The sequence below is a fragment of the Alosa pseudoharengus genome, unplaced genomic scaffold, assembly GCF_046254945.1.
Source record: "Alosa pseudoharengus isolate Yale_2024_CS ecotype anadromous, Long Island Sound unplaced genomic scaffold, YU_APseudo_1.1 YU_APseudo_1.1_scf_8, whole genome shotgun sequence".
In the NCBI taxonomy this organism is placed as follows: Eukaryota; Metazoa; Chordata; class Actinopteri; order Clupeiformes; family Clupeidae; genus Alosa; species Alosa pseudoharengus.
Window position 1 is genome coordinate 40,799,863 of NW_027468870.1, and position 22,400 is coordinate 40,822,262.

At 39.8% G+C, this 22,400-nt stretch overlaps 1 protein-coding gene across 1 annotated transcript in view; it reads left to right on the top strand.

Moving 5' to 3' along the window:
- Window positions 1–22,400, top strand: part of LOC143111315 (basal body-orientation factor 1-like) — a 151,623-nt gene that overhangs the window by 80,446 nt on the left and 48,777 nt on the right. Inside the window, exon 8 of the mRNA XM_076273522.1 lies at window positions 5,478–5,830. Coding sequence (XP_076129637.1) covers window positions 5,478–5,830 — 353 coding nt within the window. The remainder of the gene's footprint in view (window positions 1–5,477; window positions 5,831–22,400) is intronic.

The window sequence follows — 22,400 nt, forward strand, 5'->3', positions numbered from 1 at the left end:
AGAAGAAGCCTAGGAAGAACAGTAGAGTGCATTTTCATGCACTCTAATAAGAAGCCTAGGAAGAACAGTACAGTGCATTTTCATGCACTGTAACTAGAAAAGCATTTCCTGAAGGAAATACAGTGCATGAAAATGCAAAAAATATGATGTAAAATATCATACAGAGTAAAAACAAACTATATTGGTTGCTAGGTAGATGAGGTTTAATATAGTTGGAGTGACTGAACAGTTAAATAGGTGGATAGTTTATATGGTTAAATGATTTGCTTGGTAGATAAGGTTTAATATAGTTGGAATGATTGAACGGTTAAATAGGTGGATAATACTTAACTTAGTTAACTTAGCTAATGTTTTCATTTTTAGTAGTTATGCTAACTAGCATGTTAGCAATGCTAACATGCTAACTATGTTAACCATGTTACTTAGCTAATAATTTTTACTTAACTTAGTTAACTTAGCTAATCATTTTTAATAGTTTTGCTAAAAATGCTAATTAGCATGCTAACGTGTTAGCATGCTAACTATGCTAACCATGTGACTTAGCTAACTTAGCTAATCATTTTTAGCAGTTTTGCTAAAAATGCTAACTAGCATGCTAGCATGCTAACTATGCTAACCAAGTTGCTTAGCTAACTTAGCTAACTAGCTACAGTGGGTAGGAGTCATAGTTGATGACAAGTAACAGTTACAATGGCTGAACAGTTAAAAAGTTCAGTAGTTTAAAGGGTTAAATTGTTTAACAGTGGAATATTGTAGTGAGGACTTTTATTTTGAAACAGTTTTTGGCAGAGGAAGCAGTTGAACAGGATGTGTAGTCTTAATAGGGCCAGTTTGTATGCTTAAAGCCTGAGACTGGCAGTTGATGCTGGTGGCCTGGCCACCTGGCCTAGGATTCTAATTGCTTTAACGGCAGTCTTAATAGAGCCATATTTATTGTATGCTTAAAGCCTCAGACAGAGTATATAGTTTAAAAGTTAAATGTAGATAGTGTAATGGATGTTGATAGACAGAAAGTTGAATGGATGTTGATAGGCAGATTGTTTAATGGATGTTGATGAATAGTTTAATGGGTGGATGAGTGAATGGTTTGAAGAGGATGAATGGATAGAAAGTTGGATGAAATTTGTCTTATATCCTTGTAGAATGGAGAGACAGAGAGAGTTGGTCTAGTTCAGTAGAAAGCAGTTGATACAGGTGCAATCAGTTGAACTGATTCTTTGATGGGGCCTAGATGAGCAGCTGGAAGATGATACCAGGTGCAAATCAAGTTAATTAGTCCATTGTGATGTCATCAGCCCATGTTAAGTCTATGGGGAAATGTTGAGTCGTTTTTAATTAATAGTTTAAAAAGTATAAAAGTTACAAAGATGAAAAATACAAAGCCCACATGTCATAAGTAAGACCTACGCAACGCAGTTTGAATGAAGTTTCTACGTTAAACGGTTGAAGCTGCATTAACTGCGTTAGAAGAAGAAGAATAACTAGAAAAGCATTTCCTGAAGGAAATACAGTGCATGAAAATGCAAAAAATATGATGTAAAATATCATACAGAGTAAAAACAAACTATACTGGTTGCTAAGTAGATGAGGTTTAATATAGTTGGAATGACTGAACAGTTAAATAGGTGGATAGTTTAAATGGTTAAATTATTTAGGTAGATAGTTGACGATAACTGACAGTTGGAATGGCTCTAATGTTTGCTAGCAGTTATGCTAACTATGTTATCAAAGATAATAATGTTAACCAAGTTACTATGCTAATTAGCATGCTAACAATATTAAAATACTAATTATGTTAACCATGTGACTTAGCTAACCTAGCTAATAATTTTTAGTAGTTATGCTAACTAACATGCTAACTATGCTAACCATGTTACTTAGCTAATCATTTTTAACAGTTTTGCTAAAAATGCTAACTAGCATGCTAACATGCTAGCATGCTAACCATGTTACTTAGCTAACTTAGCTAATCAATTTTAGCAGTTTTGCTAAAAATGCTAACTAGCATGCTAACAAGCTAACATGCTAACTATGTTAACCATGCTAACTAGCTACATTGGGTAAGAGTCATAGTTGATGACAAGTAACAGTTACAATGGCTGAACAGTTAAAAAGTTCAGTAGTTTAAAGGGTTAAATTGTTTAACAATGAAATATTGTAGTGAGGACTTTTATTTTGAAACAGTTTTTGGCAGAGGAAGCAGTTGGACAGGATGTGTAGTCTTAATAGGGCCAGTTTGTATGCTTAAAGCCTGAGACTGGCAGTTGAGATCCAGGTGGCCCGAACACCTGCCATAGGATTCTAATTGCTTAACGGCTCTATTGTGATGTCATCAGCCCATGTTAAGTCTATGGGGAAATTTTGAACAGTTTTTAATTAATAGTTTAAAAAGTATAAAAGTTACAAAGATGAAAAATACAAAGCCCACATGTCGTAAGTAAGACCTACGCAACGCAGTTTGAATGAAGTTTCTACGTTAAACGGTTGAAGCTGCATTAACTGCGTTAGAAGAAGAAGAAGAAGCCTAGGAAGAACAGTACAGTGCATTTTCATGCACTGTAATAATAAGAAGAAGAAGCCTAGGAAGAACAGTAGAGTGCATTTTCATGCACTCTAACTAGAAAAGCATTTCCTGAAGGAAATACAGTGCATGAAAATGCAAAAAATATGATGTAAAATATCATACAGAGTAAAAACAAACTATACTGGTTGCTAAGTAGATGAGGTTTAATATAGTTGGAATGACTGAACAGTTAAATAGGTGGATAGTTTAAATGGTTAAATTATTTAGGTAGATAGTTGACGATAACTGACAGTTGGAATGGCTCTAATGTTTGCTAGTAGTTATGCTAACTATGTTATCAAAGATAATAATGTTAACCAAGTTACTATGCTAACTAACATGCTAACAATATTAAAATGCTAATTATGTTAACCATGTGACTTAGCTAACCTAGCTAATAATTTTCAGTAGCTATGCTAACTAGCATGTTAGCATGCTAACTATGCTAACCATGTTACTTAGCTAACTTAGCTAATCATTTTTAACAGTTTTGCTAAAAATGCTAACTAGCATGCTAGCATGCTAACTATGCTAACCATGTTACTTAGCTAACTTAGCTAATCATTTTTAACAGTTTTGCTAAAAATGCTAACTAGCATGCTAACATGCTAGCATGCTAACATGCTAGCATGCTAACTATGCTAACCATGTTACTTAGCTAACTTAGCTAATCAATTTTAGTAGTTTTGCTAAAAATGCTAACTAGCATGCTAACAAGCTAGCATGCTAACATGCTAACTATGGTAACCATGCTAACTAGCTACAGTGGGTAAGAGTCATAGTTGATGACAAGTAACAGTTACAATGGCTGAACAGTTAAAAAGTTCAGTAGTTTAAAGGGTTAAATTGTTTAACAATTAAATATTGTAGTGAGGACTTTTATTTTGAAACAGTTTTTGGCAGAGGAAGCAGTTGGACAGGATGTGTAGTCTTAATAGGGCCAGTTTGTATGCTTAAAGCCTGAGACTGGCAGTTGAGATCCAGGTGGCCCGAACACCTGCCATAGGATTCTAATTGCTTAACGGCTCTATTGTGATGTCATCAGCCCATGTTAAGTCTATGGGGAAATTTTGAACAGTTTTTAATTAATAGTTTAAAAAGTATAAAAGTTACAAAGATGAAAAATACAAAGCCCACATGTCGTAAGTAAGACCTACGCAACGCAGTTTGAATGAAGTTTCTACATTAAACGGTTGAAGCTGCATTAACTGCGTTAGAAGAAGAAGAAGAAGAAGAAGCCTAGGAAGAACAGTACAGTGCATTTTCATGCACTGTAATAAAATGCCTAGGAAGAACAGTACAGTGCATTTTCATGCACTCTAATAAGAAGACTTGGAAGAACAGTATAGTGCATTTTCATGCACTATAATAATAATAATAAGAAGAAGAAGCCTAGGAAGAACAGTAGAGTGCATTTTCATGCACTCTAATAAGAAATTTTGGAAGAACAGTATAGTGCATTTTCATGCACTATAATAAGAAAAGTTGGAAGAACAGTACAGTGCATTTTCATGCACTGTAATAATTCGGATAACAGTAGAGTGCATTTTCATGCACTCTAATAAGAAGCCTAGGAAGAACAGTACAGTGCATTTTCATGCACTATAATAAGAACTAGAAAAGCATTTCCTGAAGGAAATATAGTGCTAGGTAGATGAGGTTTAATATAGTTGGAATGACTGAACAGTTAAATAGGTGGATAGTTTAAATGGTTAAATTATTTAGGTAGATAGTTGACGATAACTGACACTTGGAATGGCTCTAATGTTTGCTAGTAGTTATGCTAACTATGTTAACAAAGATAATAATGCTAACCAAGTTACTATGCTAACTAGCATGCTAACAATGTTAAAATGCTAACCATGTGACTTAGCTAACCTAGCTAATCATTTTAGTAGTTATGCTAACTATGCTAACTAGCATGTTAACTATGCTAACCATGTTACTTAGCTAACTTAGCTAATCATTTTTAGCAGTTTTGCTAAAAATGCTAACTAGCATGTTAACATGCTAACTATGCTAACCATGTTACTTAGCTAACTTAGCTAATCATTTTTAGCAGTTTTGTTAAAAATGCTAACTAGCATACTAACATGCTAGCATGTTAACTATGCTAACCATGTGACTTAGCTAACTTAGCTAATCATTTTTAGCAGTTTTGCTAAAAATGCTAACTAGCATAGTAACTATGCTAACCATGTGACTTAGCTAACTTAGCTAATTATTTTTAGCAACCGTAAAACGGTTATCCAAAAAAACTCCGGCCAAAGTGTTTTTTTGGGAAAACTCCGTTTATGCGTTTGGTTCTAAACTGTGGTAAACGGAGTTTTGGGCAGCCAACGTCACAGTATGCAACAGAAGTACACCAAATGTGCGACCAATATTTACATTTACATGCTCTCACGTGCGACTTTTCAGGGTTCTGATTGGTTAATGTGAGCTTGAGGCTATCGTTAGACTGCCACTGTGGTTTGGCGTGCTCATGACAGCATGTATGTACACGGGTTCGTGTAAACACATTTTAAAAAAAAACGGTCTCGTGTACATGTATGCAGTTTTATTTGCAAACGTAGATGGCCAGATATTCGTTTAGGAAAATGCCCTGCTTCGTGTAAACGTAGTCTTAGATAGATGTCAAAAGCAACCTGACTAGGCTTGCTTTCAATTTCACATCCACTTAAACTTTCCTACCTGCAAAATGTGGCTATTAAATCTGTCATGGCCTACGTGCACAAATAGTTTGAGTATTTTCTTAAATGAGATGCCATAAGTCTGGCCATAATTATTTGTTTCGCAGATTGGTCTAATTTGTTCTACAGTGACTGGCCAGAGAACAACATTTTATTTATAAAAAGGAACTTGGAACATGGGAAATAATGTTTTTTTTCTCTTCTCGTTTTCTTTAATGTTCCAGGATACAAGTGAGTTCATGATGAAACAGAACGTTTGTAAGATGGCTGCCCAAAAGAAAGAGATCTTGCAACTGAGAAGTAAGGTCGATGTTTTGGAGCGGGCACTTAATATCATGTCAGTGCAGTTTGAGCATGAGAAGAATGAGATCCAGGAGAAAGTTATTCTCAGCACACAGACCAACTGTGCAGAACTTGAGAAATTGCAGAAGCTATTGGCACTGCGTGAATGTGAAATGACTCGGGTCAAGCGTCTTGCTCGTACAATTCTGGAGCAGCGCACTGAACTAGAACTCTTCCTTCATGGGGCCCTGGAACATGTGAAACAAGAGATTCTGTCCAATCGCTTGCAATATAGGTAAAAGAAAATGTCTGGTTCTTTTCTTTGTATACATAATTAGATATAGAAGGAAGAACGTGATAATATGTAATAATATACAAATCTCGTAAACCAATATGTAGCAGCAGAAAGGACATAGACAACATATCAAATGCTGAAAATGAAAATGTTGACTATTTCATGGAAATTTTGAATTTTGATTTTGATTCATTTTGAATTTGATGCCAGCAACATGTTTCAAAAAAAGCTGGGACGGGGGCATGTGAGGTTCACCTCACTGAACAACATTCTGTAAATGTTTAGGAAGTGAGGAAATCAGTTGTCAGAGTTTTGAGAATGAAATGTTATATAGTATGCCCGATATAGGATTTCAGTTGCTCAACAGTATGGGGTATTATTAATCATGTTTTTTCATTCCATGATGCACCTAATTTGACAGGTCTGGATTGTACACAGGCCATTTTAGCACTGACTAGCATACTTTACATATGAAGAAAATTCCTTTTGGGATTGTTTTTCTGAAATATTCAAGGTCTTCCCTGGAAAAGACATTTCCTGGATGGCAGTATATGTTGCTCAAAACCTGTATACATTATTCAGCATTGAACGTGCCTTGCCAGATGTGCAAGATTCCCATGCTGTAGGCACTAATGCACCTCCACACCGTCATAGATGTTGGGTTTCAAACTGAGCACTAAAACAAGTTGGATACATTGGATACTTGGATAGGCCCTCTCCTCATTAGCCCAGAGGAGTCCATGATTTCCAAAAATAATTGCAAATTATTCAAATTTTGATTGGTCTAACCCAGGGGTGGGCAACTAATTTCCCCAAAGGGCCATATGACAAACTCGGACTGTTGAGGAGGGCCGGACCCAAAATACCGAACTCAAGTCTGAACTCAATTCTGTCCAATTCTATTCTGTTCTTGTATAACATTAAGTAAATCATATGGTTTTGTTTACTACTCGTAAGAACAGATGGAAATTTGAGGGAGACCAAGGAAAAACAGCAATAGGCTATTTAATCTATGTCCAGTATTTAATCCTCATTCTCGAAAATGATTTTTTGACATTGACATTTTTTTTTTTTCAGTTTTCAAAGACTGATATAAAAAAGTACTACAATATCTATACTAGAAAAGCATTTCCTGAAGGAAATACAGTGCATGAAAATGCAAAAATATGATGAGTTCATATGGTTAAATTATTAGCTTGGTAGATAAGGTTTACTATAGTTGGAATGACTGAACAGTTAAATAGGTTGATAATTGAAATGGTTAAATTTTTAGGCAGATAGTTGACAATAACTAACAGTTGGAATGGCTCTAATGTTTGCTAGTAGTTATGCTAACTATGTTAACAAAGATAATAATGCTAACCAAGTAACTATGCTAACTAGCATGCTAACAATGTTAAAATGTTAACTATGCTAACCATATGACTTAGCTAAACTAGCTAATCATTTTTATTAGTTATGCTAACTATGCTAACTAACATGTTAATTATGCTAACCACGTGACTTAGCTAATCATATTTAACAGTTATGCTAACAATGCTAACTAGCATGCTAGCATGCTAACATGCTAGCATGCTAACTATGCTAACCATGTGACTTAGCTAACTTAGCTAATCATTTTAGCAGTTTTGTTAAAAATGTTAACTAGCATATTAACATGCTAACTATGTTAACCATGTGACTTAGCTAACTTAGCTAATCATTTTAGCAGTTTTGTTAAAAATGCTAACTAGCATACTAACATGCTAGCATGTTAACTATGCTAACCATGTGACTTAGCTAACTTAGCTAATCATTTTTAGCAGTTTTGCTAAAAATGCTAACTAGCATAGTAACTATGCTAACCATGTGACTTAGCTAACTTAGCTAATTATTTTTAGCAATTTTGCTAAAAATGCTAACTAGCATGCTAACATGCTAGCATGCTAACTATGCTAACCATGTGACTTAGCTAACTTAGCTAATCATTTTTAGCAGTTTTGTTAAAAATGTTAATTAGCATGCTAACATGTTAGTATGCTAAACTATGCTAACCATGCTAACTAGCTACAGTGGGTAGGAGTCATAGTTGATGACAAGTAACAGTTACAATGGCTGAACAGTTAAAAAGTTCAGTAGTTTAAAGGGTTAAATTGTTTAACAGTGAAATATTGTAGTGAGGACTTTTATTTTGAAACAGTTTTTGGCAGAGGAAGCAGTTGAACAGGATGTGTAGTCTTAATAGGGCCAGTTTGTATGCTTAAAGCCTGAGACTGGCAGTTGAAACAGGTGGCCGAAACACCTGCCACAGGATTCTAATTGCTGTGATGTCATAAAGGGCAATGTTAAGTCAATGGGGAAATTTTGATAGTTTTTAATTAATAGTTTAAAAAGTATAAAAGTTACAAAGATAAAAAATACATAGCACTCTTATCCTAAGTAAGACCTACGTAACAAAGTTTGAATGAAGTTTCTACGTTAAACGGTTGAAGCTGCATTAAATGCGTTAGAAGAAGAAGAAGAACTAGAAATGCAATTCCAAGGAATTACCAGTGCATGAAAATGCTAAAGTTGTGATGTAAAATATCATGTATAGTTAAAACAGGTAATAAAGAGATGGTTACTACGGTGATGCTAGGATAGACATGGTGGTTGCATAGCTTAATAAAAGTTGATAGTTTAAAAGTAGACTGTTTAAAAGTTGAATGTAGATAGTTTAAAAGTTGTTGATAGACAGTAGATAGTTTAAAAGTTGTTGATAGACAGCTAGTTTAATAGATAGTTTAATGATAGTTTAAAAGTAGACCGTTTAAAAGTTGAAGGTAAATAGTTTAAAAGTTGTTGACAGACTGGAAGTTGAATGAATGTTGATATTCAAATAGTTTAATGGCTGTGCATAGGTAGATATTTGACGATAACTGAAAGTTGGAATGGCTCTAATGTTCGCTAGTAGTTATGCTAAGATTTTTAACTATGCTAACCATGCTACTTAGCTAATGTTTTATAGCAGTGCTAGCAATGCTAACCTGCTAACCATGCTACTTAGCTAACGTTTTCTAGCAGTTTAATGAATGTTGATATTCAAATAGTTTAATGGCTGTGCATAGGTAGATATTTGATGATAACTGAAAGTTTGAACGGCTCTAATGTTTGCTAGCAGTTATGCTAAGATTTTTAATTCTTTTAACTATGCTACTTAGCTAATGTTTTATAGCAGTGCTAGCATGCTAACCATGTTACTTAGCTAACTTAACTAACATTTTCTAGCAGTTTTGCTAACTATGCTAACTAGCATGCTAACTATGCTAACCATGTTACTTAGCTAACTTAGCTAATCATTTTTAGCAGTTTTGCTAAAAATGCTAACTAGCATGCTAACATGCTAGCATGCTAACTTGCTAGCATGCTAACTATGTTAACCATGTGACTTAGCTAATCCTTTTTAGCAGTTTTGCTAAAAATGCTAACTAGCATGCTAACATGCTAGCATGCTAACTATGCTAACCATGTGACTTAGCTAACTTAGCTAATCATTTTTAGCAATTTTGCTAAAAATGTTAATTAGCATGCTAACATGCTAACTATGCTAACCATGCTAACTAGCTACAGTGGGTAGGAGTCATAGTTGATGACAAGTAACAGTTACAATGGCTAAACAGTTAAAAAGTTCAGTAGTTTAAAGGGTTAAATTGTTTAACAGTGAAATATTGTAGTGAGGACTTTTATTTTGAAACAGTTTTTGGCAGAGGAAGCAGTTGAACAGGATGTGTAGTCTTAATAGGGTCAGTTTGTATGCTTAAAGCCTGAGACTGGCAGTTGAGATCCAGGTGGCCCGAACACCTGCCATAGGATTCAAATGGTTAAATTATTTGCTAGGTAGATGAGGTTTAATATAGTTGGAATGACTGAACTAGGTAGATGAGGTTTAATATAGGAATGACTGAACTAGGTAGATGAGGTTTAATATAGTTGGAATGACTGAACGGTTAAATAGGTGGATAGTGTAAAAGGTTAAATTATTTGCTAGGTAGATGAGGTTTAATATAGTTGGAATGACTGAACTAGGTAGATGAGGTTTAATATGGTTGGACTGACTGAACAGTCAAATAGCTGGAAAGTTTAAAAGGTTAGCCTGAGAAACTGATAGGGTGCAGGTGGCCTGGCCACCTGGCCTAGGATTCTAATTGCTTAACGGCAGTCTTAATAGAGCCATATTGTATGCTTAAAGCCTGAGACAGAGTATATAGTTTAAAAGTTAAATGTAGATAGTGTAATGGATGTTGATAGACAGAAAGTTGAATGGATGTTGATGGGCAGATTGTTTAATGGATGTTGATGGATAGTTTAATGGGTGGATGAGTGAATGGTTTGAAGAGGATGAATGGATAGAAAGTTGGATGAAATGTGTCTTATATCCTTGTAGAATGTAGAGACACAGAGAGAGTTGGTCTAGTTCAGTAGAAAGCAGTTGATACAGGTGCAATCAGTTGAACTGATTCTTTGATGGGGCCTAGATGAGCAGCTGGAAGAAGATACAGGTGCAAATCAAGTTAATTACTCCATTGTGATGTCATCAGCCCATGTTAAGTCTATGGGGAAATTTTGATAGTTTTTAATTAATAGTTTAAAAAGTATAAAAGTTACAAAGTTGAAAAATACATAGCACACATGTCCTAAGTAAGACCTACGTAACATAGTTTGAATGAAGTTTCTACGTTAAACGGTTGAAGCTGCATTAACTGCGTTAGAAGAAGAATAATAACTAGAAAAGCATTTCCTGAAGGAAATACAGTGCATGAAAATGCAAAAATATGATGAGTTCATATGGTTAAATTATTTGCTTGGTAGATAAGGTTTACTATAGTTGGAATGACTGAACAGTTAAATAGGTTGATAATTGAAATGGTTAAATTATTTAGGCAGATAGTTGACGATAACTAACAGTTGGAATGGCTCCAATGTTTGCTAGTAGTTATGCTAACTATGTTAAAGATAATAATGGTAACCAAGTAACTATGCTAACTAGCATGCTAACAATATTAAAATGTTAACTATGCTAACCATATGACTTAGCTAACCTAGCTAATAATTTTTATTAGTTATGATAACTATGCTAATTAACATGCTAACATGCTAATTATGTTAACCATGTGACTTAGCTAACTTCGCTTATCATTTTTAACAGTAATGCTAACTAGCATGCTAACATGCTAGCATGCTAACATGCTAACCATGTGACTTAGCTAACTTAGCTAATCATTTTTAGCAGTTTTGCTAAAAAATGCTAACTAGTATGCTAACATGCTAGCATGCTAACTATGCTAACCATATGACTTAGCTAACTTAGCTAATCATTTTTAGCAGTTTTGCAAAAAATGCTAACTAGCATGCTAACATGTTAGCATGCTAACTATGCTAACCATGTGACTTAGCTAACTTAGCTAATCATTTTTAGCAGTTTTGCAAAAAATGCTAACTAGCATGCTAACATGTTAGCATGCTAACTATGCTAACCATGTGACTTAGCTAACTTAGCTAATCGTTTTTAACAGTTTTGCTAAAAATGCTAACTAGCATGCTAACTAGCATGCTAACATGCTAGCATGCTAACTATGCTAACCAAGTTACTTAGCTATCTTAGCTAACTAGCTACAGTGGGTAGGAGTCATAGTTGGTGACAAGTAACAGTTACAATGGCTGAACAGATAAAAGTTCAGTAGTTTAAAGGGTTAAATTGTTTAACAGTGAAATATTGTAGTGAGGACTTTTATTTTGAAACAGTTTTTGGCAGAGGAAGCAGTTGAACAGGATGTGTAGTCTTAATAGGGCCAGTTTGTATGCTTAAAGCCTGAGACTGGCAGTTGATGCAGCTGGCCCGAACACCTGCCATAGGATTCTAATTGCTTAACGGCTCTATTGTGATGTCATCAGCCCATGTTAAGTCTATGGGGAAATTTTGAACAGTTTTTAATTAATAGTTTAAAAAGTATAAAAGTTACAAAGCTGAAAAATACAAAGCACCCATGTCCTAAGTAAGACCTACGTAACATAGTTTGAATGAAGTTTCTACGTTAAGCGGTTGAAGCTGCATTAATTGCGTTAGAAGAAGAAGAATAAGAAGCCTAGGAAGAACAGTACAGTGCATTTTCATGCACTGTAATAAGAAGACTTTTGGAATAACAGTATAGTGCATTTTCATGCACTATAATAAGAAGAAGCCTAGGAAGAACAGTACAGTGCATTTTCATGCACTGTAATAATTAGGCTAGGCCATGAAAATGTGAAGGAGTCACACAACATTGGCCTGTGCCACCATTTCATCATTAAATCATTACCATCATTAAATTAACTCTATGCCGAATTAGACTATGAAAATGTGGAGCAGACAATAGTAGACTGTCATTAGTTAATCAACATGCACAAAGAAAACTATTTTAAAAATGTAGGCTATGTTTTTGCTTTAACTTTATGCACAAAACTGTGATAGGTCAACTCGCCCTGTGTGTTGAGCCGGCTGCTTCAAGCAACCTGTGGGTAGTAGCATCATACTAGTTCGGTAACATAAGCTTTGCAAATAAACTCAGACATATTTTGGTTACAGTGACGGGGTTATCCGAATGTAAACTGTCTATCTGCCAGTAACGTTTTGAAATTAACACTTCGTATCACAAACAAACAGCAGGAGTTCGTTCTGACAACCTTTGCGGTGGTGAGCGACGCAGACATAAGAGACACAAAACTTTGAAAGGTTTACGCCGACTTAAAGGCAACTGCATTGTGTCGACACAGAAGCATAAATCCTATTCACCTTTGGTGCCTCCCTACCCTCTAGCTGCAGTGTATATCCTTAGCAATATGCTAGATATAGCATATAGGGTCTTGAAATATTCACAAGAATCCATAGAAATTGAATATTCATGTAATTTGATCCAATATTATTTATGCAGATGTATATTCCACCAATTTAATTGAAATAGAAATTGTAAAGATTTAGAATTTTTTGTAATTATTACAGTGTATCATTCCTTATCAGAACCCCTGAAGTATGTGCAATGTCGAGCAAAAAAACTCTAAATGGGGCATATGCATAACCACAGGACCTTTTTTCATGCTACCTCAGTCCATTTGAAACAAGCTCAGGCCCAGCTAAGATGGTGGTATTTCTGTATTACATCTCATCCACTCTACAATTGCAAGGCTCCAAACTTTTTGCAATCTCTGGCGACTTCAATCACATGACACTGGATTCCACCCTCACAAATTTCTACAAGTTTGTTGACTGCCCAACTAGGAAAAACAGGACAATAGACCTCATGTATGTAAACGTGAGGGATGCATACAGCGCCTCCCCCCTCCCCCCACTGGGAAAGTCAGACCACATCTTCATTCATCTTCAGCCAATGTACAAGCCCAAAGTACAGAGGCTACCGGTTGCCACGCACACCTTCAGGAAGTGGACACCAGAAGCGGACAAAGCTCTGAGAGACTGCTTTGAGTCCACTGACTGGAGTGTGTTACAGAATAGAGAGGACTTAGAGGAGGTCACACATTGCACAACTGACTACCTGAACTTCTGTATGGACATTGTTGTTCCCACGAGAACTGTACGCTGCTTTCCTAACAACAAGCCTTGGATATCAAGCAATGTCAAGACCCTTCTCAATAGGAAAAAGATGACGTTTAGAGAGGGGGACATGGCAGAGCTGAGGCGTGTACAGGGGGAACTCAAAATCAAGCTGAAAGAGGCTAAGGAGGACTACAGAACGAAGGTGGAACAGAAGTTGCAGGAGAACAACATGAAGGAGGTATGGGATGGAATGAAGACCATCACTGGCCTTAAGAAGAGCAGCAGCTCTGTGGAGGGAAATCTGGACAGGGCGAACCAGTTGAACCACTTCTACAACAGGTTTGACTGCCCTGCTCCAGCTCCAGTGGCGCAAAAAGTGGGCATGCGCTATATGCGGCGCATAGGGGCGCATCACCGTGGGGGCGCCAAAGCGATGGTAAAAATAATAATAATAATAATATATTTGGTATATAATAACCATAATATATTTGGTATATTCTATATGTAGCTACTGTTTCTAAATCATTTCTGGATTTCCTCAATGTTAAATAACATTTTGGAGGACTAACAGGCTAGAGTAGGCGCCTATATCTCATAAGATTCCATCATAGAATTTTGACATAGAAAAGGGAGTGGGGGCGCTGTGAGCACTGAGTGAGCAGGTAGCCTACGAGTAGTGAGTTTTCGTCTATTGAAAAAGATGGATAACGCATAAAAGCTGTCGGGGGCTAAAAATAGAAAAAGAAAGGGAAAATGAGATGGCATGTCAGGATGGGATGCGACAGCAGTTAAATAAGTGGATGGTGAAAAGCAACAGGTAGGATTTAAAGTGTGACGTCTGTGCTTGGAGGAGGCACATGTTTCATGTTCATGTTATTCATGTTACCAGACTAACTAGCGTTTGCTAAGCATATGCCGATTGAAATATAACCTGTTCCATTAAGATAGTTAGGTGGCTAACATGCTCATACTGAACATTTAATGGCAAACTGCAAACAGAAATGTCATGCTAGCAACAACTCATTACATGTTTCCATTTCCTAACAATCCTAATATTAATCAGCCTTATCCTTTGTGATGTTAGGATAGATGCACAGGTCAGACATGAGACGGTCATTTTTCACATCCCATCCACCAGTTGGCTCACCTCTGGCCACTTATTGGCTCATTGAGCTATTAAGGCAGCTCAGGTGGGTAATGGAAAAAGAGCGCTATTGTGGGACGGCAGCGTTTGTCGTCGCTGGAAGAGGACTGGAGTTCGGTGAGTCTCTGGGATTTTCGCCTTGGGACTTCAGGACTCTTTTAGGACCTTTGGGATTGTAGGACTGGGCTACAGCGACTGACCCCCCCCCCTTTCCCCTTTTGTAAACTTGGACATACGGACGCTTGGGCTGGCCGGCATCAGGCCGGTAGCTTGGGCTGGCCTGGAGACGAGAATTTGAGGTAAGCTGGCGTAGGCCTACCCCTCTGGTTGTTGCACCCACGCAATTAGCCTCCTACCCACTGACTGACACGACATAATGCTACACTGAGGTTAGGGACCCATGGCAGGTAGAAGTGTACGTATTTAGTTTCCCCTAGACAGCGTTGTTGTTGTGTGTGGATACGGCTGCCGCCGTGGGCATCCCCTAACAATTGGGAGGCTCGACCGGGTTTGGATTGTGCGGTTGTGTAGCTTTGGTTGTTTGTATCACAAGCTAAGTGATTTGGGTTCAGTGGCTTGGCTAGTAGTCGTGGAAAACCGTAACGGGTAGTCATGGATGTGGATTTGGTAAAAACAGTGATGTGGTGACCGTATTCTGCCAGGGACTATATTAATGGTGTTCTGTTAGTCAAACGGAAGGTGGATAGTGGGATTCGCGTAGTATTGTGAATGAAGTGGCTATGTTTGAGACGTCGGTAGGCTATGTTGGGCACTGGTGGAGATTCTTGTTTATTTAACGCTCACGTTGGCAACATTGTGTTCACGGTTATTTCCTCATGTATGGCTGTCTTGTTGCGGGTAAAATGACAGGAGTGGGAATTTGACTGCCTGGTGAGATTCGTGTACCTAAGTAAAGTAAGCGCGTGTTTGTTTCACACTCTCGTGGGCGTTTGCAGTTATTTTGTTCTTCATTCGTTTGCAGCTATTTTGTTCTTCATTGTAGGCCAATTAGGTTAGCCACAAGCAATGTCTACTTTTGACCCGGCCGCGTTTTTTCAGAAAACTCTTGTGCGTCAGGATTGGGTTCGCTTAACTAAGGCGCAACTGTGTGAGGTAGCCGAATTCCAAGACATTGAGGTGGGAGAAGAGTTAAAAAAACAGGAAATGATTGACTATATTATCAAACGGCTTGGACTCGGATCAGAAGCAGAGGAACGACAAACGAGGCTTGAATTGGCTGAAATGGAGCGACAAACTAAATTGGAGCTGGCTAGGATAGAAGAGCACGGTAAGTTAGAGCGAGCCAAAATTGATTTAGAACGAGAGAAAGTAAAGTCCACGGATAATCAATACCAACGCAAACATGAAGTTAGGTTTGATCTAAGCAGTTGTTTAAGATTAATGCCAAAGTTCTGCCAAGAGGATGTTGATATTTTTTTCGATGCTTTTGAAAAGGTAGCAGCTGAGTTGGAGTGGCCAGTAGAGAGGTGGCCAATCTTAGTTCAGAGCGCGTTTGTGGGGAAGGCCCAGGAAGCTTATGCAGCACTTGATTCGGTTCAGTGTACAGAATACAAAGTTATTAAAGAAGCTGTTTTACGGGCGTATGAGGTGGTCCCTGAGGGTCATCGGCAAGCATTCAGAGCTCTTAAGCGAAAGCCTGGTGATACGTATTTAGATCTGGTCAGGCAGCAAGAGGTTTCTTTTGATAGATGGCTGAAGGGCTCTGAGGTTTTCACCTTTAAAGAGCTGAGAGAGTTAGTCCTTCTGGAACAATTTAAAAACAGCGTCCCTCGTCACATTGAGGTATATTTAAGGCGAGACACTACAGGTGAATAGGGTAACATTTTTAACAAGCAGATATCACTATGAAACTTACCCAGTTGATTACTTACATTAATATGAGAAAAAAATGTATTACAAGTTTTCTGTAATTTAATGTTTACATATGCAAATTAGGCATTATCTCATTAAATATGCGCTAATTTGCATACATTTTAAAACAAGAAACCTGAGCATTGGATACAGCCAGGTTCAAAATTATGTTTTCATTGTATTCAGATAATAGATGTTGAAAAATGTACAGAGGGATTAATGAATATCTATTTTAGTTATCCTGTAAATCAGAATATAATGTCAATAGCCCTAAAAAATCGATTTTTGCCATGTTTTTAGGCATAAAATGTCATGTAAGTCAGGCTAGGAATAATATATCAACAAACCCCTCTGTAAATATCTTCGAAATATAGTTAGGCATAAGTCTAGAAAGTTTGGTGTATGTAAGTGCTTCTGAAGTGGAGTTTCCTTGCTCAGAGTGGGAGCGGAAACTCGTTTTGAGAAAACAGCCTTGAAAGACAGCCAATGAGATTCCGTTCTCAGCCTAGACTCGTCTTTGAACTTTCGCGATTGGTTGCTGATACAAAGGAAGTGTCCATATATGGATCGATCACATAGCGTGATACAGGAAAAACAAAGCTTTCCAACGGTACTACACACGATATGTTTTGGGTCACAGTCGCGGGAGTGCATGCAAGGTTAGAATGCTAACTTTTGCTGAATTTAGGATAAATATACAGGCGCGAGTAGACACAATATAATGAAATAAACACCTAAATGTGTAAATCGGACTTTTTTGTTGTAGTAGTGTGATAGAATACATGCTAAGGTAACAGACTAGCTCAAAATCTCGAAATTGACCAGTGCATGAAAAAACGATGTTTTCACCTGCCGTGTCTCGCCTTAAATAGTCAGGAGGTATTTGAGCTGCGTAAGGCTGCCATGATGGCAGATTCATACGAGTTGATTCATAAGGAGGTGGGTCCGAGAGGGAGCTTTGGAAGCATTGAGAGGGTACCGATGGAAGACAGTAAGCCCATGGAAGTGAGAGAGGGTGGATATGGGCCTACTGGTGCTAGATCTCATCGGGGTAATTGGAGATTTTCTAGACCCCCACCTCCTAGAGAGGTTATTTGTCATTACTGTAGGAAGTCAGGACACATTAAATCTAGTTGTCCAGCGTTGGAAAAGAATTCTTTTCCCAGACATGACTCTTTTAAGTCCATGGCTCTCCTTAATACCAAGAGAGGGGGGGTGCTTGAGAACAATGGGCCAGTAGCAAACGAAGCAGTTACTCCAGACATATTTGGTAGTTTTGTGTCCAATGGCTCTCTGTCTTTGGCTGCGGGGGACCCTGAGGTCCCTGTGACTATCCTTAGGGACACAGGTGCGGCCCAATCTGTTCTACTCCGAGGAGTGTTGGAGCTGCCAGCCTGCACTTCAATGAATAGTTCTGCTCTCTTAAAAGGTTTAGGCGGTGAATTTGAAGCTGTGCCCTTGCACAAACTCCATCTCAAGAGTAACTTGGTAGACGGGGAAGTGGTTTTAGGCATAGTGCCGTCCTTGCCAGTAGAAGGGATTCAGTTGCTGCTGGGTAACGATCTTGCAGGTGATCGCGTTTGCGTCACCCCAGTGGTGAGTCGTGTGCCTTGTGACATTCCCGAGACGCAGGCCTTGGAGGTGGAATATCCGGAAGTGTTTGGTGCATGTGTGCTTACACGCTCACAGGCTAAGTCTAAAACCATGGAGACCACAAACTTTCAAAGTGAGCCTTGTGTTGAGTTGGGGGACACTGTGTTGGGCAGGTCGCTTGGGGGGTCGGCTGACTTGATGTGTAACCGGGAAGCATTGATTCAAGAGCAGCAGAAAGATCCCTCCCTTATTTCTCTACTTGAAACGGCTGCCTCTCATGAGGAGATGGCTGATTTGTCAGAGGGTTGTTACGTACAAGAGGGGGTGTTACTTAGGAAATGGAGGCCACCGAGGCGTCCTGCAACAGAGGACTGGACGGTGGTGTGTCAGATTGTGCTCCCTGTATGTTTTCGTGGGGAAGTCTTACGGCTGGCTCATGAATCCCCTATGGCCGGTCACGTAGGTATTCGTAAGACCCAGGAGAGAGTTTCGAGGCATTTTTATTGGCCCAAAATGCATGCAGATGTGGTGGATTTTTGTCGGACATGCCATACGTGTCAGGTGGTGGGAAAACCAAACCAGACCATTCCCCCAGCTCCATTAAAACCTCTGCCTGTGGTAGAGGAGCCCTTTTCACGAGTGTTAGTGGACTGTGTGGGGCCCCTTAGGAAAACTAAGAAAGGAAATGAATATTTACTAACAATTATGGATGTGACTACACGGTTTCCTGAGGCAGTGCCTCTGCGAAACATTAAAGCAAGACCAGTGATTGAAGCCCTGCTTCAGTTCTTCTCTAGGTTTGGCTTGCCCAGAGAGGTCCAGTCTGATCGAGGTTCAAATTTTGCTTCTGGTGTCTTCCAGGAGGTTATGTCGGAGTTGGGTATCAAACAAATCATGTCTTCGGCATATCATCCCGAGTCCCAAGGGGCTATTGAAAGATGTCACCAGACCCTTAAGACAATGATTAAAACTTATTGTGCAGAATGTAGCGGAGACTGGGATGTGGTCATGCCTTTTCTTTTGTTTGCTCTTAGAGACGCAGTCAACGACTCCACAGGTTTCAGTCCCTTTGAATTGGTTTATGGACACGAGGTGCGTGGGCCCTTGAAGCTCATGAAGGAGAGATTTTTGGAACCTGGGGAGAAGGGTAGTCTATTACAGTATGTGGCGGTCTTTAAAGAAAGGTTGAACTCTGCTTGTGAAGTAGCTCGAACCAACTTGCAAGGAGCCAAAGAGCTCATGAAGAAACAGTTCGACAAAAAAGCTGTGGTGCGGACTTTCACAGTGGGGGAAAAGGTGCTAGTGTTGATGCCTATGAGGGGGGACGGGCTTAGCACACGTTTTTGTGGACCCTATTCTGTAGTGAAGAAGGTAGGTGATCGCAATTATGTGGTTAGTACACCAGATCGCCGTAAGTCCACGCAGTTGTGTCATGTCAACCTCATGAAAAGGTATATTGAGCGTTCCACCTCTAAACCCGTCTGTAGTGTGGTAACCTTATCACAGGGCCAGGGTTGTGTAGCTCTAGAAATGGAGCCACCTGTAGATGTGGATGGTCGAGGGCCAGTCAGTGCACGACTGCAGAATTCTGCTGCCTTGGCAGATTTGGACAGTTTACTTCAGCATTTGACTCCATGTCAGCGAGACAATGTCCAGGAACTAGTCCAGTCTCATGTAGCCCTGTTTAGGGACCGACCAGGGCTTACATCTTTGACGGTGCATGATGTGGAAACTGGGGATGCTCCTTCCATTAAGCAACATCCTTATAGGATGCATCCAGCTAAACTGGCTCTGGTGAGAGAGGAGTTACAGTATATGATGGATATTGGAGCAGTGGAACCAGCCCACAGTCAGTGGAGTTCTCCCATTGTGCTCATTCCTAAACCAGACGGTTCAGCTCGTTTTTGCATTGATTACCGCAAGGTAAACGCCGTGACAAAAACAGATGCTTTCCCAATTCCCAGACTGGAAGATTGCATTGATCAGATAGGGAAGGCCCAGTTTGTGTCGAAGTTTGACCTTTTGAAAGGTTATTGGCAGGTCCCTTTGTCAGATCATGCGAAGGAGGTGTCTGCTTTTGTTACTCCAGAGGGGTTATATCGGTGCCTTGTGTTACCCTTTGGTATGAAAAACGCTCCAGCCTCATTCCAAAGATTAATGAACCATGTTACATCGGGGTTATCAAACGTAGTTACGTACATAGATGATGTGGTCGTATACAGTAACTCCTGGCCCGAACATCTGGGTCATATTGAACATCTATTTCAGAGGTTTGAGGAGGCAAGTCTGGTAGTTAATCTGCCGAAATGCGAGCTGGGTAAAGGGCAGGTTACTTACCTTGGGCATCAGGTAGGCCAGGGGGCTGTGTTGCCAAGGGCTGCCAAGATTCAGGCCATCCTGGAGGTCCCACCTCCACGGACACGAAGGCAGCTGATGCGACTGTTGGGGATGTGTGGGTTCTATAGGAAATTTGTACCCAACTTTGCAGCGGTGACGGAGCCGTTGACTAATTTGTTAAGAAAAGGGGTCAAGTTCCTTTGGAGCGAGAGATGTCAATTAGCACTGGATCAGATTAAAGCTATTTTATCGTGTGAGCCGGTTTTGCAAGCTCCAGATTTTCAGAGACCTTTTAAACTTGCGGTGGATGCATGTGATGTAGGGATAGGGGCGGTGCTGCTTCAAAGTGACCCTTCCGGAATTGATAAACCAGTGGCGTACTTCTCCAAGAAGTTGAACATACATCAGAAAGGTTATTCTACTATCGAGAAAGAAGCATTGGCACTTGTGCTAGCGGTGCAGCACTTTGAAGTATATCTAGCTGGAGGAGGGGAGGATGTGGTGGTATATACGGATCACAACCCTCTCACCTTCTTGGCTAGGTTCAGAGGGTCTAACCAGCGGGTTTTCCGATGGAGTTTAGTGCTGCAGCCCTATAGCCTCATAATCCAGCATCTCCCGGGAAAAGATAACCTGATAGCTGACACATTGTCTAGATTGTGGGGTTGAATTGCATTTTTTGTTACTGCCTGTGACTAACTATAATGACTTGGATTGAAAAAAAAAATCCCCTCTACTGATTGTGAGGTCATGAACTTTAAAGATGGCTAGGGAGACAACCCCAAATGAGTTTTAAAAAAAAAAAAAAAGGGGGGGGGGGGGGGGGGGGGATGTATAAATAAATGAAATAAAAGGGATTTGGTTTTTGTTTGTTTTTTTTGTTTTTTGTTTGAAGGGGGGAGGGATGTTAGGATAGATGCACAGGTCAGACATGAGACGGTCATTTTTCACATCCCATCCACCAGAGGGGGCGTTGGCTCACCTCTGGCCACTTATTGGCTCATTGAGCTATTAAGGCAGCTCAGGTGGGTAATGGAAAAAGAGCGCTATTGTGGGACGGCAGCGTTTGTCGTCGCTGGAAGAGGACTGGAGTTCGGTGAGTCTCTGGGATTTTCGCCTTGGGACTTCAGGACTCTTTTAGGACCTTTGGGATTGTAGGACTGGGCTACAGCGACTGACCCCCCCCCCTTTCCCCTTTTGTAAACTTGGACATACGGACGCTTGGGCTGGCCGGCATCAGGCCGGTAGCTTGGGCTGGCCTGGAGACGAGAATTTGAGGTAAGCTGGCGTAGGCCTACCCCTCTGGTTGTTGCACCCACGCAATTAGCCTCCTACCCACTGACTGACACGACATAATGCTACACTGAGGTTAGGGACCCATGGCAGGTAGAAGTGTACGTATTTAGTTTCCCCTAGACAGCGTTGTTGTTGTGTGTGGATACGGCTGCCGCCGTGGGCATCCCCTAACAGTGAGCAACAGCTGGTAAAAGGACGGTATGAGAACCGTTTAGACTCGCTTAAAGTGACAATGCACCATTTAACAATACTTCGGTTAAGTTCAAATTGGTAGAATTTCTTTAAAAATAATAGTGACAATAGTGATAATAACCTATTAGTGTAAATTATTGGCCTTTTGTTTTACTTTACTTGTTTGTGTTTTTCTTTTTTTTGGGAGGGGGGGGGGGGGGGCGCCAATTTGTTGTTGCATACCCCTCAAAAAATGGGTAGCTGCGCCCCTGTCCAGCTCCAATGGCGCAGTGGTCTGTCCACCACCCCCTGCTGACTCAGACACTGCTTTTGCTTGCTTGCCTGCCCAACCCACACCTCCCCCCTCACTCCCAGTGCAACACTCACCCCCACCATCATAGGCTATCGCACCCCTTCCCCACATGGTGACAATGGCTTCAGCCAACCCGACAACCCCCTCAGACGCACCCATACCCCCCCCCCCCCCCCCGCCCCATCCCATCATCATGGCAGATCAAGGACAGCTGATGAAACTCCGACCTAGGAAGGCAGCCGGGCCTGACAGACTGTGTCCAAGGCTGCTCAAGGTCTGTGCTGCTGAACTGGGGGAG